This window comes from Linepithema humile, chromosome 5 (assembly GCF_040581485.1).
Source record: "Linepithema humile isolate Giens D197 chromosome 5, Lhum_UNIL_v1.0, whole genome shotgun sequence".
Classification (NCBI taxonomy): Eukaryota; Metazoa; Arthropoda; class Insecta; order Hymenoptera; family Formicidae; genus Linepithema; species Linepithema humile.
Genome location: NC_090132.1, coordinates 12,029,534 through 12,048,761, shown reverse-complemented (window position 1 = coordinate 12,048,761; position 19,228 = coordinate 12,029,534). Strand labels below are relative to the sequence as shown.

The following is a 19,228-nucleotide window of genomic DNA, read 5'->3' as shown; positions in this document are numbered from 1 at the left end:
AAACCGCCTCTGGCTTGAAGAGAAGAATAAGAATTCTCTAATGCCAGTCCACGAGAAAACCGCCTCTGCCTTGTCTTATTCTTTATTGTAAGATATTTTTATTACGTCATATGCTTTATATATATATATATATATATATATATATAATGTATATGTGTTAAATGACATATGTCATACGTCATATAACTAATATATAATATAAGTTATATGACATATACATTTATTATAACAATATACAAAATGATATTAACTTTTTACATAGATACTTTGATGTGAATATGTATAATATGGAGCACATAATATACATAATATATACACATGAAGCACATGAATAAAAGTATTTTACAGAAATTAGAATATGAATGTATCCCACACGAAACAAAAAGCTCTAATGGATATCCACTAGATGTCCATCATAGAGATTCGAAACCTCTATTAGATGTCTATGTAATTTCCTATAAATGTTTACTAGACATCCACAGTTCCGCATTACATACCTCCATTCGACATCCATTAAATATATTCATAGATATCATATGGAGCAATCATAGATGTTCCATAGATATTTCATAGAGCTTTGATGGATTGTAGTTTCAATTCGTCATTAATAAAATTATTTGGAAGTAAAGTCACAAATATGATTGCGAGATAGTCTTGTTTATGTAGGTGTTAACAGAATGTCACGACTGTGAGACAGTCGAGAACTGTGAGACAGTCGAGAACATGGTGAACACCTACATAAACAAGACTATCTCGCAATCACATTTGTGACTTTACTTCCAAATAATTTTATTAATGACGAATTGAAACCACAATCTTTCTACTAAACAGATTTGTAACGTTAGCACTGAAGATGGCTGAATGATCAGCCGAAACGTTTGACATCAACAATGCCCTAACAATATTCGTTACTATGGATACTGACACTTCTATCAAACATCGATAACAGATGTCTAATAGACATTTATGATGGATTTATATCGTCATTTATCATGGAAATAATATGGATTTCTAATAGAAACCTATCCAATATTCATTGTAAAGATAGATGTAGTATGGAATTATGGAGATTATATGGACGTCCATTGGATATTATGTTCCGTGTGGAATGTAACTAAATAATGTGAATGTTTGCAAAAATGTTGCAAAATTTATGTGTAATACATACACTTTATCCTTCAGAGTGCCTTCAATCCATTTTTTTCAGCCGGGTTTCGTAGCACATAACACAAACACACACACACACACACAACTAACACACACATAACTAGCCTAAAAGATTCTGTGTATGACAGATAGCACTGAGAACTGTATAGCGCCTCTATCCCGAAATCCCGGAACTAATCTATAGCTCTTCTTTACCTTATTCTTCTATATTGCACGCATGCTTTGCCTAAATCTGGAAAAGTATGGCATTTTGAAAATAAGTTTTTAAGCTCTATTTTTTTCCATTATTGTTTCATACGCTCTTCTTCGGCACACATCCTTGTTTTGCAGATTGAAGCAGTATAATTTTGATATAAAAGATTTAATTCTTTGAGGTGACATTCGATAAATTTTCCAAAATTTTTTTTAATTTTTGGTCTAAATTTTACTAACTGCCGAAAGATTAGCATGTGTACTTTACTTACACCAAAGAATTTGTAATTCTATCAAAGCAATCAAAAATGCCATACTTTCCAGAAAATTGAAAATACCGGTCGATAAAGTAGGACTTAAGCATCCTCTTAAGGGGATTCTAAAGTGGTCTGTTTTACCTATTTTTTTTAAATACACTTAACTTTTTTTTGGCTGTGTAGAATGAAAAGTTCTTTTCTGTAAGTAAAGTACATATGCTAATACACTACGGATAGTCGATTTGAAAGGATTTTTCAAGCCACGCAGCCAAAAAAAAACGAATTTTACGAAAAGTAGAAGGTAAAACAAAGACGTATCTGTTTCATGGCCCCACAGGAAAAAGTCTAGCGGATTCAAATCTGGTGATCATGCGGGCCAATTTATTGTTCCACCACGATCTATTCAAGCATTTGGATATTTATTGTTTAAAACCCGTCTTGCTCTAATAGAAAAGTGCGTGGGAGTATCATTATGTTGAAAAAACATATTTCGTCGAACATGCAGTGGAACATCTCCCAATAGTTCGGGCAAATCATTATTTAAAAAATTCGCATAAGTTTCCCCCTTCAAACGTGGCGGCAACTTTAATAATCCAATTTGAAAAATATTTAGAACTCATACTACTTCATTATGAACATAAAAATTATAAACAACATAAATTTAACAATTTATGTTGCGTTGTCTTTCCGATCGCAACCGTAAGTTCGAGATCCGCTTGGGGAACGGGACGTACTGCTTAGAGGTGTGGAATAACTGGACGCAAACTTTGCCTCGAACAATTTATTTAATCACTCACAAACCGCCAGGACGGTGTTAGATTTTCGTGAGCCGTGTACGGACACGGGGAAACAAGTCGGTGTATTCGCGTATCGTAAACTGAATCCGTCGCTGCTTGCGCGTGACTGTATTTATACGAATCGGCAATCAAGAGTTTTGTAATATTATTGATATGTTATTGTTGATATTTCTCGGATTGCTGATTCGTGTCACCTTGAATCCGAGGTTGTTTCTCTGCAGCCTCATCGTTATTCTTTATTTGCTAAATAATTCTTTCTTAGTATTTTTATTTTGGTATTTAACTTAATTAACCTTATAGCAACACGTTGTGTTACGACACACAACATCCCTCCCCCGCGAATGGAAGGAAATGTAGGTACGGAGTTTCCGTGCGGAGTAGGCGGTGCGAGTGTATAGTTTTACAGTTAGTTCTTGTCCTACCGTCTACCTATTATTCCGCAGTAGTCTTTCTTTTTCGTAATAATAGTATTGCTCCTATGCCTAGTGCTAATACAATAATCACGATGGCAAGCGAACTTGTGACCACAGGATACAAAGTCAAGGGTTGAATAATTTTTCCCTCTGTTAACTCGTCGTCTACTTCTCTTATTTTTTCTCCCAAATCTATTAATTCCTTTGAATTTTGTATCATCTTTTTCAATTTTAACGGTTTGATTTCCATGCTCGTTTCACCATTAGTTATACCTTCTATTTTTCCCGTTAGATTAAAACGTGGTATATATGCCTGAATGTTCGGGCCTTCTATTATTGTTCCTGTGTTCAGGGTCATGTCCTTCGCAATTATTTTACAATTATTTAATAGAGTTATTCTACCTGTTCGTGTGATTTTGGTCTGTATTTCCTTATGGTTTAAACAAGTAATCATTACGTCTTGTTCGCTGTTAGTCGAATATAACCAAGAATTTTCCTTCGTTAATGCTATCCAAATAGTTTGGTTAAAACTTACATACTTATTTCCGCAAATTGCCCTTTTTGTCAAACGTACATACAATTGTACTTCACATAACGCTCGAGGGTTAATATTATATATCGGACTATCCGATTTACATATATATTTCTTGTCTATCTCAATACATTTTTCTAAGTTTTCTTCGCTTATCGCTAGATATACGGATAATTCTAAATTTACAGCAAACAATTGTTGGTTAATCTCGGTAAATACAAATATCCCGCGTTGGTCAGGGACAGGTAAAGGTATGGCTTTTATTAACCTGTATTTCGGATATGTTACAAGTGGCAATTTCAACGTTACAAATATAGTCTCATTCTTAACATACGAGTTTACACTTGTAATTTTTTCAAACGTTGACCAATCACTTACATCTAGCTTGAGAGGAAAATACGTTCCGCGTGGTAAATACGGCGCAGCAGCCCGCATTTCGGCGAAAATTCGTTCGACGGGTAATAGACTCGGATTCAACATTCCATGCGACGCCTGCGTTAAGAAATCATACACATTTTGAATATCTCTGTCGGAATCTGCTAGCATTCTGTCGAGTAATGCACAGTACTCGTTGATTTCCTCACGTTTGATGATTAATAAAGTACCATTATAAATGCGTGCGTCTAAGTCGTACAACAATTCGTTATTTTCGTCGATCGTCTTTTCCAAATCGCTTATGTGCGCTATTGTAGAGTTTAATATTTTTAATTGATGCCTCGTGACATGATTAAAAGTACTCTCGCTATTTTGCAACAGTGTTAATTGCTCGTTGATGCGTTTCTCATCTCCGGCATCCATAGTGCCGAATAAATATTTCGCTACCTTTCCTATCCCGTCAATTAGACCGCGTTTCTTCTCGTTCGGATTTCCGTAAACTCTTTTTAGTTTCTTCAATAATGCTGTTATTCTAACTTCGTCTTTTCTAATTAATCATAGTAAATTCGCGAACTGACTCTTTTCTGCTCGTGTAGAGTGTATCGTGTTCTTTGCGCTTTCCGCTAATTCTAGCCATTCTTGTACACGAATATGTCGTTTTCCTAATGCCGAAATATCTACAGTTATCACGAACTTCCAATATGATTCGATGACGTTAATCTCACCTACTTCTTCAAAGTATATTCCTGGTTCGTGTGAGAATCTTTCTATCTCCACGGCTAGATCCGTCTCGGTTTTCGTTGCTGACATCAGAGTTCCAAGAAATATAATGCACCTACAGAATAAACTTTTCTTTAACTGTTTGTCGTCATAACTTATTCTACTGCTTAATATATTCCGTCATATTTTTATTCCTCCTTTTTTTAGTTTTCTACAAATAATTTTAGACGATTCGCATGCACCGTCATCTCTTTCCTCCCCTTTTTAATAGTGTAGTTTACTTCCGAATTCCTTTTTACTATTACGTATGGCCCGCACCATAACGTTTCTAATTTCTTTGAACGTCCTCGTCGTAACGTTTCATCATATAATAACACTTTATCACCTTCCTGGAAGATGACTTGATTAGCCCGTTTGTCGTAATACCGTTTAGCTTTTACCTTTTTTTATGCTTTTCCGGCAACCGGTACGGTCGCGTGTTGGCGGGCGCCGTCCCCGGCCGCGTCGCGATCTCGTGTTTCATCGCCACGGTATGAGTCAGCGGTTCTCCTTCTATGTGAAAGATATCGCTGTACTCTTCACAAATCTTTGCTATTGCCTTTTGCTCTTCCTTATTCAAATGTTCAATTCTTAATGCGTCTCTTATTTTCTCCAAACGAGACATTGGCTTATCTGTTGCCTTGTTAACTTCAGTATTAAATACTTGAATTCCTGTTTCCGCTTCTAACAATGTTAACTCTACGTGTGGAGTCTGTATGTCTACCGGCTTATCGGTAGTGTTGATTACGCTTATGACACAACCGTAATCTTGAGTTGTCGTCACGCAACCTCCTATGATAATTCCCGGCTGCATTTCCAATGCGTGCACTATTCCTGTCATATTTTTATTTGTAGTGGCGGATATTATGGTCTCACTTCGTGACTTCAATGTGACTGGTCGGCACGGAAATAGTTTAAATTTGGTGTCCCCTATCGTTAGTCGCTTAGTGGGGTAATCCCATTTCATCACGTGCTTTTTAAGGAAATCAACTCCTAATATTCCTTCATGACTTATCGGAAAATTGTCCTTCACCACATGCATTTTATGCGTAATAACTTGCCCTTTCAATAGTACGTGAGCCATTATCGTGCCCAACGTTTCGGCCTTCTGTCCAGTAGCGCCTATTATCATTATCTTTTCATCGTAAACTAAAGTTTCTTCTTTTAAGGTTTTCAATTTAATTAAAGTTATTGCAGCTCCTGTATCTACGAGCATAACTGCCCGTGCTGCTCGAATTTCTTGCATAGGTACTGCTATTAAATCTAGATTAAGTTCGTCCTGTGCATATTCGCCTACTGATGCTATCTGCAATGTTTTTGCGGGTCGTGCTGTTTTTATGTTTGCCTCTTCTCCTTCGCCTTGCTTGGCGTTTTTTCTCGTTCGGGCGTCGTCCTTGTCTGGCCTTCCATGCAATGACCAACAGGTATCTTGATTGTGCCCCGATCTTTTGCAATGTTTACAAAATATGTTCATCATGTTGACCTTCTGGCCGCTAGCTCTCGGTAATTGATACCGGTTATTATAATTATGAAAGCGTCCTATTCTGCAATCACGCCCTTCATGACCCAATTTGCCGCATTTGATACATTTTAGTATCTTTTCTCTTGCGCCGTTACTATTACTGAATTTGTTATAATTCCTATTTTCGGAATACGGACTTTGCAATTTTTCTTCAGCCGTCGCTATCGCAATCGCCTCTTGTAGCGTTTTGTAATTGCGTGCGCGTACTATAGTTTTAATGCTTTCGTTTAGTCCGATTTGGTAGTTTTGTAGCGCTAAGTTTTGTATAGTGGTCTTTATTGTATTTTTCTCCATGACCGTGAGACTTTTTCCATCGATCATCGCTTCGTAAAGTTTCATCGCGAGCTGATCTGCTCGTGTACCGAAAGCTTGGGCGTTCTCTCCATGCTTCTGCTTTAGCGTGTTAAATTCAATTTGCAAGTGCGTTATACTCTTATGAGTTGTATATCCTGCTTCTATTTCTCGTTTTAATTGCACGAACGTTTGAATATCTCTTGTTTGAAAATCGAGCAAGACCTTTCCCTTTAACTTAGTACACAGTATCGCCTTCAGCAACTGTAATTCTTCCAAAGGGTCTATACTTTTCACCGCGTAAGTACTCGCGCTGAGGAACTCTTGTATTTTAGCTTGTGACGTTCCGTCAATCTCTGGGATTAAGCTTCGCGCTTCTTTTAGTTGCATATACCCATGCATGGCTATCGGCCTATTTCGTATATCCGACATACCCCGTCCGTATGCTACATCCGCGTTATCAGTTACGCGCCTAGTAGTCAGTGGTACATTCAATTCTCGTTGGCCCGGTATAGCTAAGAGCCGTTGCTGCCACTCTTGCTGTTGCCCCCGTACGTTTTCTATTTGTTCGTGGAATTGCTCTTGCATTTCGGTCAACTGTTGTCTTATTTCGCGCACAAAGTCCATCATTGTATCTGTTAGCTCTGAGTTTCGCGTCGCGTCTTCAGTTTTTGCCCTGCGTTTTGCGTCATTTCCTTTCTTAGTAACTCAATATCCCGGTCGATTTCTGACTCGGTAGTCTTCGGTAACTCTTCATCATTATTCATTTTTACTTCAGTGCGGAACTCGTCTGGGTCGAAAACGCAACTATCATAAGATGTGAGTGCGAACTCACTGTATTCCGATACGTGACTCGGAGTTCTACTTGGCAGATGCCTACTTTGTCGCGGTTTTTTGTCCTCGCGAGTAGCTTTCAAAGCACTGTCGAGCCCTAGCAATGTACGATTGCGCTCAACGGTTGGTTTTTTCGAAATGGTATCTGTGTTCGCGTCCCCGGTACTTTGCTTCTTATTTCCAGTTTTCTTTCCTGTCGTCTTACTACGTTGTTCGCTTACGCTCAACGCTCGTTGATCTTGGTTGCGGATCAACCGAGATTGGTTTGGTTGGGATTCTACGATTGCGCGCTTTTCCTCTCCGTTCGCGGAGCTATCTAACGCCTCACTATGATTTCGGTTGTCGTTCAACCAAAATTGGAAGCCTAATTTCTCTCGTTTCCCGGACATTCGCTTTTCCTAATATTATTTCTTATTATTGACTTACATTAGGCCGCTCGCTCGCATGATGCACGCTGCTGGTTAGCTGATCCGTTGTTGAGGTAGGTCGCGATCCTTGCCTGTCGTCGTCCTCTCGGGTTACGCTGACTCAGCTTGGTCGTTGCTCCGCCAGGCACCTTTCCGCCGCTTTGTTGCCCGGACTGTCGTCGCCTTGTGAATCCAGGCGATTTTCCACACTGCCTTCTCACCTCACTTTTGTAGCTCCAGGTGATAGATTCTCTCAGTGGTCCCTCTGTTACCACTGCCGATATCCGATCATCGGGTGTCCAGAATGAACTTCGGTAATTGCGGATCCCACCGCTGCCACCAAATTTATGTTGCGTTGTCTTTCCGATCGCAACCGTAAGTTCGAGATCCGCTTGGGGAACGGGACGTACTGCTTAGAGGTGTGGAATAACTGGACGCAAACCTTGCCTCGAACAATTTATTTAATCACTCACAAACCGCCAGGACGGTGTTAGATTTTCGTGAGCCGTGTACGGACACGGGGAAACGAGTCGGTGTATTCGCGTATCGTAAACTGAATCCGTCGCTGCTTGCGCGCGACTGTATTTATACGAATCGGCAATCAAGAGTTTTGTAATATTATTGATATGTTATTGTTGATATTTCTCGGATTGCTGATTCGTGTCACCTTGAATCCGAGGTTGTTTCTCTGCAGCCTCATCGTTATTCTTTATTTGCTAAATAATTCTTTCTTAGTATTTTTATTTTGGTATTTAACTTAATTAACCTTATAGCGACACGTTGTGTTACGACACACAACAAATTTATTTACGAGCTTTAGGTTGTGTATTAATATGAATAAATAAATAGATAAATGAATGAAAGAATTGATTAATAAATAAATAAATAATTACCAGAGAGTCCTTGATAATACCAGCCCATAAATTGTGGCTGAATTTGGTTTGAAAACCTCTTCTGCTAATAATGTGAGGATTTCTTCTCCCTAAAAATGGAAATTGTTAAACATTCTTTCTCTTGAAAAATTTGATTCATCCGTAAATAGTATTTTATTTACAAAATTGTTATTATTTTAAAATTATAATGATATAAGGCTCATATGATTTTCAAAATTAAAATTATTAAACAGGAGCGTAAAGAGCCACACAGCAAGTTGATCGTGCAAAGGTAATAGTGTATTACTTAATTTACATTATCGTAGAATATAAACGTTTTGGCTTGTCATCAAGCCTTTATCAATATACATAATAAAAATTACAAAAAAAGCCGCAACGCATTTATTACAGAAAAAGTGTGATAACGTAATAAAGTTTTTCGGAATAATCCATAGAAGAACAGACGTAACGTTCAAAATCAAATGACATGAATATATGTATATTCTCTTCAATGTAATTGCTTCTTTTCTACCTTGTTAATAATTCACGTAGACTGCGTGTTAAGATTTTACAAGGATCTTTGTTGTGTAGAGAGTATGTATCCGAATCCGCCAACATTAATTCTAAATCTTTGATATATTGGTTCCTGTTAAGAGCTATCGTGGTGTTCCCCTTGTCCGCTCTGGTGATGATGATATCAGAGTTAGATTTCAAGAACCGTTTAGTGGCTGAATGCCATAAAATCAATTTTTTGTCATTGGAGTTGTGGGTAGGATCTTTTTTGTAGAATCTCTCCATCACTTGGATACATTTATTTCTGATTGAAAAAGCAATCTGCTCATCGAATTCGTCTAACTTTTTTTCAATATTCTTGATCAGGTGAGTAGAAGTCTTGTCTTTATTAGCGTGAATAATAGGCATTCCAAATCTGTCCCCCAATTGTAAAAAGAGAATGACTTTTTTAGGGAATTCATTAATTTAACTCTGTTTTCGACTAGCAGTTTTAATATAATACAAATTCTTATTTGTTTCTTTTAATCTGATTACAGTCTTAATGTCATTTGATTTTGAACGTTACGTCTGTTCTTCTATGGATTATTCCGAAAAACTTTATTACGTTATCACACTTTTTCTGTAATAAATGCGTTGCGGCTTTTTTTGTAATTTTTATTATGTATATTGATAAAGGCTTGATGACAAGCCAAAACGTTTATATTCTACGATAATGTAAATTAAGTAATACACTATTACCTTTGCACGATCAACTTGCTGTGTGGCTCTTTACGCTCCTGTTTAATAATTTTGATTTTGAAAATCATATGAGCCTTATATCATTATAATTTTAAAATAATAACAATTTTGTAAATAAAATACTATTTACGGATGAATCAAATTTTTCAAGAGAAAGAATGTTTAACAATTTCCATTTTTAGGGAGAAGAAATCCTCACATTATTAGCAGAAGAGGTTTTTAAACCAAATTCAGCCACAATTTATGGGCTGGTATTATCAAGGACTCTCTGGTAATTATTTATTTATTTATTAATCAATTCTTTCATTCATTTATCTATTTATTTATTCATATTAATACACAACCTAAAGCTCGTAAATAAATTGTTAAATTTATGTTGTTTATAATTTTTATGTTCATAATGAAGTAGTATGAGTTCTAAATATTTTTCAAATTGGATTATTAAAGTTGCCGCCACGTTTGAAGGGGGAAACTTATGCGAATTTTTTAAATAATGATTTGCCCGAACTATTGGAAGATGTTCCACTGCATGTTCGACGAGATATGTTTTTTCAACATAATGATACTCCCACGCACTTTTCTATTAGAGCAAGACGGGTTTTAAACAATAAATATCCAAATGCTTGAATAGATCGTGGTGGAACAATAAATTGGCCCGCATGATCACCAGATTTGAATCCGCTAGACTTTTTCCTGTGGGGCCACATGAAAGAGTTCGTATACCGCGAACCCATCGATAATGACGCAGAACTGAAGGGGAAGATACTGACATATTTAGGCTACATCACGGCAGATAATCGAAAGAGCGTGTCAAAATGTAATAAAACGTGCACGTCTATGCATTGCAGTGGTGGACATTTTGAACACTTGCTGTAATTTGTTTATTTTATAACATGCATAGAGCAATTGTAATTTTTTTCAAATTAATCGAAAGACATTAAATCCGATATTTCAGCAAAAATGCGTATTTGAAATTAGTGGTATAGCTAAGCCGGTTCTAATCCAGGAATAATGAAGAGGGTGCGGGGAAAGAGGGGAAGCGGAGGTATCGGATTACGTTGCATCAGCACTTTTGGAAGGAAAGGGGGTATCGGATTACGCTGCGTCAGCACTTTTGGAGGGGAGGGGAGTATCGGATTACGCTGCGTCAGCACTTTGAGGGGAAGGGTATCAGATCACAGCACTTTGGTGGGAAGGGGTACCAGGTTACACACGTTCGCAGTTGTAAAAGCGCAGCATCAAGCCTTTTTTTGCAATGCAGATATCAGGTTATATAAAGTCATTGGGAGGAATATCAGATTACAAGAAATTGGAGGGGACCACATATTTTACGGATTACGTCACCACTTTTGTTAGAATCTGCAGGTGCCATTTTGCGTTGTCAGTATTTTGAGCGCCATTTTGCGTTGTCACAAGCATGGTTTCATCACTATTTTTAGCAACAGCCACATCAGCATTTTGGATGCCATTGTTGCCAGATTTCAATGTTTTAATCAGCATTGTCAGCATTTTTTAATTAGTGTCGTGTGCAACAAGCAGATAAAAGCAGATAAAAAGCTCGCGAAAAATACCATGGTAATATTCAGTCTCAATACACAATCAATACATCGTGGATCAGTTAATCACCGATATGTTAGCAGTCAATTGTAAATATGATCTAATATATTTTTATAATAATGATTTCATATTGTTAGAAACGTTTATAAACAGGTATTTAAATGTAAAAAAAAGCTATTATAATACATACATTATTACAAGTTTATAAATTATTTAAGGGTCACCATCACATTACCGTAACATTAATTTAACTCTGTTTTCGACTAGCGGTTTTAATATAATACGAATTCTTATTTGTTTCTTTTAATCTGATTACAGTCTTAATGTCATTTGATTTTGAACGTTACGTCTGTTCTTCTATGGATTATTCCGAACAACTTTATTACGTTATCACACTTTTTTGTAATTAATGCGTTGCGGCTTTTTTTGTAATTTTTATTATGTATATTGATAAAGGCTTGATGACAAGCAGAAACGTTTATATTCTACGATAATGTAAATTAAGTAATACACTATTACCTTTGCACGATCAACTTGCTGTGTGGCTCTTTACGCTCCTGTTTAATAATTTTGTTATTATTTTCTTGTTTAAGTAGCCACGTACAAAATTCAATTCTAGCAACGTAGTTTTCGGGAAAAGGTCTTGCACACGAATGTAATGATAAGCGTGCATTTTATTGTTTTTATTGTTTTGTAATTGTTCTTATCGTTTTTTTATTGTGTTCTAAAATCAAGAGACACGGTAGTGTCTTGCGCCAAGTTCACGCGCAGCGCAAGACCGACCGTGTATCTTTACGCGAGCCCGAAAGTTGAGACAAGCCGAGATTATTGGATCTCAATAACGGCTGGGCCGATTGAGTTGATAATAGGCTCAATCGATAGCGCATACCCAAATTATATGAGAAAAGTATGCTTGTTTTTACTGTAGGTGCTGTAGAAAAAAAGTTATAATAGTCCAAAGTCGAAATGTCTAAAATAATACGATAAAAATGTCCAGCTAAAATGTCCTGCTAAAATGTTCAGTTTCCGATTTCTGACGTTAGGTGCGCTGATGGCGCTGAGAAGCCGCGCTGCGTGCGCTTACGATTAGACATTTTTACATAACTTTTCAGATCAGAAAGTGTTATAAAAAAGTAATAATAGTGAATTCGGTCTAACAAATTTAGTCACTCGCACTACATTGTTCTGTTACTTTGGTGCACACTCAAGACTGCTTATCAATCCAGAGCAGTGTAGTGCGAGTGACCAAATTTGTTAGAAATTTGTATTAAATGAAATAAGTGATATGTTGAATGTGAATGCCTTAGTAAGTATTTACTACACCTTTAAAAATTTTTTATTTTGCAGGTTATTCATACATGATTCGAGACTTTAGAGGATGATTTGTCTAAAATAAATAAAATTGAATAGCTCAAAGTTTAATATTTCTGTTCTGAGTATCCTAGATCAGTTTCAACAATATTTGTAATTTTCAGTCAATTTTATATTTTAAAAAATATAGCATAAGTTGCTTTCTGTAGTTAACGCTATGATTAACAACAAAATTATTCACAGTGTGGGCAGAGAATTAAGTGTAAAAAAATGTTTATATCATATTTTAGGTATATTATTGAATTTTATTTATCCATAGAAAAAAGATTATAAACATAAACTAAACAAAAAATCTTGTAAAACACAAAATGAAATTGACTGAAAATGATAAATATTGCTAGAACTAATTTAGTATATACATAGAACAGAAATATTGAACCTTGATATTTAATTTTATTTATTTTAGACAAATCATACACTAAAGTCTTGAAACATGTGCTTTTTTAACAGAATGTATGGTAAAATTAAAATTTATACACTACAATCACACCATTTATCACTGTCTTATGTGACAATTGTTTAGAAACTTTAGTGTATGATTTGTCTAAAATAAATAAAATTAAATAGCTCAAAGTTTAATATTTCTGTTCTAGGTATACAAAATTAGTTCCAACAATATTTATTATTTCCAGTCAATTTTATTACAATCAAAACAAAACAGTGTTTTACCTTTCAAAAAAATTGTTGTATATATTAAATAAAAAAACTGTCGTATATATATTATTAAAAAAAAAGAAATAATATCTATCAAAATAATCTATCATCTATCATAATATCTATCAAAAAATTACCTTTTTTAAAAAAAGGTAAAAAAAAGGCGCCAAGTACACGCTCTTATCACAACTAAAACAAAACAGTATTGTTTTACTTTTCAAAAAAATTGTCGTATATATTAAACCTTTCAAAAAAACCTGTCGTATAGGTATATTAAAATTTTCAAAAAAAGCTATCCTATATACTTCTTACAAAAAAATGTGGTATCAGGAAATGGCACCAAGTGGGATTAGTCCCACTTGGATAGTATATAGGATATATTTTTAGAGAAATATGAAAAAACTTGCACACTATTTCTATAAAACTCTTCTATAAAACTCTTGTACATAAAGCTCTCGTATATATAATTAATTATATTATATACTATATTTTATTATATTTTACATGTACTATACTATATATACTATATATACAGGGTGATTCAGAACAATCCAGGTGTCCTTGCACAGACGTATTCCTGAGTTAATACTGAGACGATTTTTCCTTTACAAAAATTTTGTCCGCGGCTTATTTTTCAAGTTATAAAAGAAAAAAGTTATCAAATCACGGGACGAATACAGAAGATAGGCAGGAGCGGCGCAACTGGGCGCAACTCCATTCGACACGGGTGATTACGGGACGCACGTTGCGATCAAACACACGTGATGAAACACACACACACACACACACACACACAACTCTCTCTCTCTCTCTCTCTTTCTCTCTCTCTCTCTCTCTCTCTCTCGCTCGCTCACTTACTTTTACAAATTCGACGTCTTCATTCTGTTTGACGGATGAATAATTTTACCGGGGATAAGCAATAAAAATTTACACAGCACTTGACATGCAACAAATCCATACCGAGATTTATAAGACATACATTTTTTTTCGTATCACGTATCGAATTTACTCACGTAAATGAATAATTTATAAATCGATTCATTACTATTAATCACTGCCGAATAATCATATTCCGCTTACTTTTATTAAGAAAAAAGTACACACTACATGCAATTACAGTAATCAATACTTTCACAGATTTACACACACTCACACACGAATCTATCGGTTTGTTATTACTACCGATTAATTATTCGGTGACTAAAAATTATTTGAAGGATACGCCTAACGTTTACACAACGCACGTAGCTCGATGCGGAGACAGTACTCGATGTAAACAATGAACCAGATTATGTTTTTATTGAAAAGTATTGTTACGCCTGTGCTTTTCGCCGCTGATGCTGTGTGTTACAGCTGACGGACCGATCGATAATATCGATAATATCGCAGTGATTAATAGTAATAAATCGATTTATAAATTATTCATTTACGTGAGTAAATTCGATACGTGATACGAAAAAAAATGTATGTCTTATAAATCTCGGTATGGATTTGTTGCATGTCAAGTGCTGTGTAAATTTTTATTGCTTATCCCCGGTAAAATTATTCATCCGTCAAACAGAATGAAGACGTCGAATTTGTAAAAGTAAGTGAGCGAGCGAGAGAGAGAGAGAGAGAGAGAGAGAGAGAGAGAGAGAGAGAGAGAGTTGTGTGTGCGAGTGTGTGTGTGTGTGGGGCGCGTGTTTCATCACGTGTGTTTGATCGCAACGTGCGTCCCGTAATCACCCGTGTCGAATGGAGTTGCGCCCAGTTGCGCCGCTCCTGCCTATCTTCTGTATTCGTCCCGTGATTTGATAACTTTTTTCTTTTATAACTTGAAAAATAAGCCGCGGACAAAATTTTTGTAAAGGAAAAATCGTCTCAGAATTAACTCAGGAATACGTCTGTGCAAGGACACCTGGGTTGTTCTGAATCACCCTGTATTATTAGATATACTATATATATTATAAAAAATTTTTTTAAATATTTAAAAAATAAAAATATTTATTAAAAAACGCAAAAAAACTTGGCGCTGCTACAGTAAACTACATGTTAATTTCATTACTTTGAGGTGTAGCAGCGCCAAGTTTTTTTGCGTTTTTTAATAAATATTTTTATTTTTTAAATATTTAAAAAATTTTTTTATAATATATATAGTAGTGATGTGCCGGATAGTGAAATTGCCGGATATCGGATATCGGATATCCGACAATGATGTAAAACCGGATACCGGATATCCGGCCGGATATCCGGCAGCCTAATTATCCGGCCGAATACCGGATATTTGCCGAATATCCGGTACTAATTCCTGAAGAATATGCTTCATAAGTGATAATAATCCTTATTAAAAAAGGCATGGAGGTTGATACTCGAATATATCAAAAATCTCGAAAGTCTCGAAGTATTGTTGCCTCTTTTCCGCGACGTTGATTGGTTATCTCGATTAATATTCAGTATGACAGTTTGATAGTTTGACAGCTAAGGTTATTGACTTTTAGGTATTCGTATTGTTTAATTTGAAAGAAGAACAAAGACAGACACATGATGATGATTCAAAAATTGTAGTTTAATATTAGTTAATTTTTCATGATGAACAATAACATTTCAGCATTCTGCGGTGACAATCTATTTCGATTATCAGAATAAACTAACTTTCCTGCACTAAAAAGTCTTTCTGAATTGACAGAAGAAGGAGGAGCACTCAAGTATTTTATAACCAAAGTTTTGAGATTAGGATATTCCAAAGCATGTGTTTTCCACCATATTAAAGGATCCTCATTTCTAGATAACAATGGTAACACGAGGTATTTCGCTAACTCAGCATTGTAGACAGCAGTTTTCTTTTTACTTCTGTCACTTGGTTGTCTCTCAAACGATGTTTTGCTTAATGAATCATCAAGATTGCTATTATCAGTATCAGATTTTGAATTATTTACTATATCGTCGAAACACTTCCAAATGTCCTCGTGTGTTTCGCTTATGACATCTCGTTCTTGAAGAGAGCTGACGTTATGACTCTGCGTATTGTTTTCGGTATCATTAGTGACTCTTTTATTCACTTCCAATAATTCTTCAATAATCCACTGTTTGGCCTTATTTTCGTCTGGACAAAATTTTGTTTTGAACCTTGGATCTAATACGGTAGCGAGTACAAAACATTTTTGATCCTTGACATTGAGTCCTACATAACAATGGAAAATATAATTATTTATTTCGAAGAAAAAATAATAATGAAAATTTATTAAAGTAATAAACATTATAGCAATACCTATAGGATTAAGAAATCGTTCTTCCATCGCTTTTTTGAGCTCTTCTTTCAACATCACTATTCCAGTATCCTTTTGTCGTTTTGAAAGATACGAGTGTAGAGTAACAATTACCGGAATAACGTATCCAATTGTCTCACAATCTGAACTGGCTATTTTAGTCATTTCTTCAAACGGTTGGAGAACACGTATAACGTTTTCTACCATATTCCATTGCATAGCCGTAAGGCTTGGTATGTCTTTCTCTGCAGCATATGCAGTTACCGCTTGTCGTTGTTCATGAAGCCTTGCCAACATATAAAATGTAGAGTTCCATCGTGTAGTAACATCTTGAATTAACTTATGAATTGGCAATTTCAAATTTTCTTGTATGTTTTTGAGTTTCGAGGAGGCAAGTGAAGAATGGCTAAAATGTCCAACAATTTTTCGACATTTTCCCAAAATTTCAACGAAATTTCGATTTTTAAAAATACAATCGTGAATCACGAGTTGTAAAGTGTGAATAAAACATCCTACACTCTCTCCTAACATATATGTAAGATAAAATACACAATATCGATAATTTTAAATCAATTAATCAACGGTATGTTATGGTTACATTTTTGCAAAACGAATGTATTTGTAAAATTGTTTAAAAGTGCATACCAGTTCCTATAATCATGTTACAAGCATTATCCCTTAAAATTAGATGAATTTGACTAGAACTTATATGCCATTCTTCCATCACATCATTTAATATCTGACCGATATTGAAACCAGTATGACTATCAGGAAAGTGTTTCGCGCTGAGTACAAGTATTTCTCTGTGCATATCATCACTTCGTATGAAATGAGCTGTCAGGCTTATAAATGACTCGTTGTTTACTGGACTAGTCCAAATATCGGTGGAGAACGATATGTTTATCGCAGTAATTAATTTTTCTTTAATACATGTTTTCAAATTTTCATACAGACGTGGCATAATTTTTTCAGAAAAATATGTTCTACAAGGTAGTGGATACTGCGGTGCCAAATATTTTATTAACTTTTGAAAGCCTTTTCGCTCAACTAGTGCGAATGGTTCAGCATCAAGAGCCATCATTTCGCCTAAAATATAACAAAAATAAATAGTTGAGAATTTTAAACTGTATAAAACTAATTTATTATTATAATACGAACGTTTGTTTATTAGAAACAATATTAGACATAGCTTGATATTGATGTTACTTACGAATTTTAGCATTAGCATAAATATTTAATTATTTAATATTTATTTATAATAATATTATAAAATATATAGCGTTTCTCTTAAATATATATAAAAATAAAAAAATACTCACAGATCTTTTTGGTTATGTTCATTGCTTTTGGATCATCCAAAGACCATATTTCTTTTTTCTTAATTAAAGATTGTAAAGTAGGCTGATGAGATTTTGAGTGTGAGATTGATGATGAAGAGTTTAAGTTTAAAATTGGTGGATCAGCTTCGATATTTGTATTTCTATTTATGTTTTCTATTGCCAGTGGATGTTTACTTTTTAAGTGATTCCATAAAGGTTTTGTAGAGAATATACCCGAGTCGAAATTTTTAGCCTAGATTAAACCTACAAGTTTTGTCGAATTTGGAAAACCAATGTAAGCTTTAATTCATATATATAGATATAACATTACATTGGCTATTGCCCTCCTTTGATACTAAAAATTGTTACTTATTGCCGTTTTTTCCATGTGGAAGCTCAAAAGAGTATCTACTGAGAACCTCTAAAAAGGCTTCAGGTTCTATAAATATGTATTTCTAGAAAATAAATATTCAAAATTACTTAATAATCTATTATCTCATATACTCTACTTGCATTTAATGTATCTTGATTTCAATAAACAATATATTAATTATTATAATTTGCTTAACTGTAAATAGGCTACTATAAGCAAATATTATATAAATAATATTCACTTATCTCTTACGTATCTATCTGCAGTTAAGTAAATTACATAATTAATGTACTGCGCTTATTGAAATTAAGATATGCATTAAATATAAATAAAGTAAATGTGGTAATAGAATATTAAATAATTTTGAATTATAGGTCAGATATGTAATAAAATATTAAATAAAATTTTGAATTTTAATTGTTTTTTGTTTATTCGAATAAATTTTTAGTTATTTATAATACTAAATATAATACTGAGTTGCACTTAATTTTTAAAAATATTTTTTACTATTCATTTGTTATTATTTATTTTATATTATAACCAGGGTCGGACTAGAACACCAGGGCCCATCGAGAAAATTTGTAAAAAGGGCCCCCACTCTAAAGCGCCGCGGCAAAAAATTTTTTTAGTTCAAGGTCAAACGTGTTTTAATGAAATTTGGAGATATTTTGTCCTTTAATTTGTTTGTTGTTGTTTTTATTGTAAATTTTTTTGTATTGTAGTAAAGGTAGCATACGTAAAATAAATAACCATGTATAGTGCATGTATTTTATTTAATAATAAAATAATATTTCTTTGGCTTTTAGTAAATATTCTTTTATAAATTGTCAGTTGCCATAACCTTTCAGACGAATTATAAAAAAAAATGAAAGGAGAACACGAAAGACAGTGACGCACTACAGATAGTTGACTAACGCTAACTCGTGCTCAGCGCTATCTTGGTTAGAGAAGGAAAGCACGTCGTTATTCAACTGTCGCAATCTAATAATTTAGAATTTAGATTATTAATTTCTTGCATAAAAAATTTAAAAAAAAAATTT

General features: G+C 34.6%; 2 protein-coding genes across 2 annotated transcripts in view; one reads left to right on the top strand and one right to left on the bottom strand.

The window, feature by feature from the left end:
- Positions 1 to 19,228, top strand: part of LOC136999858 (odorant receptor 10-like) — a 233,579-nt gene that overhangs the window by 206,319 nt on the left and 8,032 nt on the right. The gene's annotated exons all lie outside the window — the stretch shown is intronic.
- On the bottom strand, positions 7,567 to 17,140 carry LOC105669626 (zinc finger BED domain-containing protein 4-like). The gene is made up of 4 exons (XM_067355371.1): positions 16,499 to 17,140; positions 15,883 to 16,411; positions 8,991 to 9,235; positions 7,567 to 7,820 (listed from the first exon to the last, which is right to left on the bottom strand). Exons 1-4 carry the CDS (start codon positions 17,025 to 17,027, stop codon positions 7,567 to 7,569), a joined length of 1,557 nt encoding a protein of 518 aa, XP_067211472.1. The 5' UTR covers positions 17,028 to 17,140.

What these genes read in the sequence shown, in the direction of transcription:
- LOC105669626 (XM_067355371.1), bottom strand. Translation starts at nt 17,027, where the DNA reads ATGTTAGGAGAGAGTGTAGGATGTTTTATTCACACTTTACAACTCGTG. An exon ending in AGACTTTTTAGTGCAGGAAA is followed by an intron (nt 9,236 to 15,882) that starts GTTAGTTTATTC and finishes TTTTTCAATCAG; the next exon opens with AAATAAATGTATCCAAGTGA. An exon ending in TCTACACAACAAAGATCCTT is followed by an intron (nt 7,821 to 8,990) that starts GTAAAATCTTAA and finishes GGATATCGGCAG; the next exon opens with TGGTAACAGAGGGACCACTG.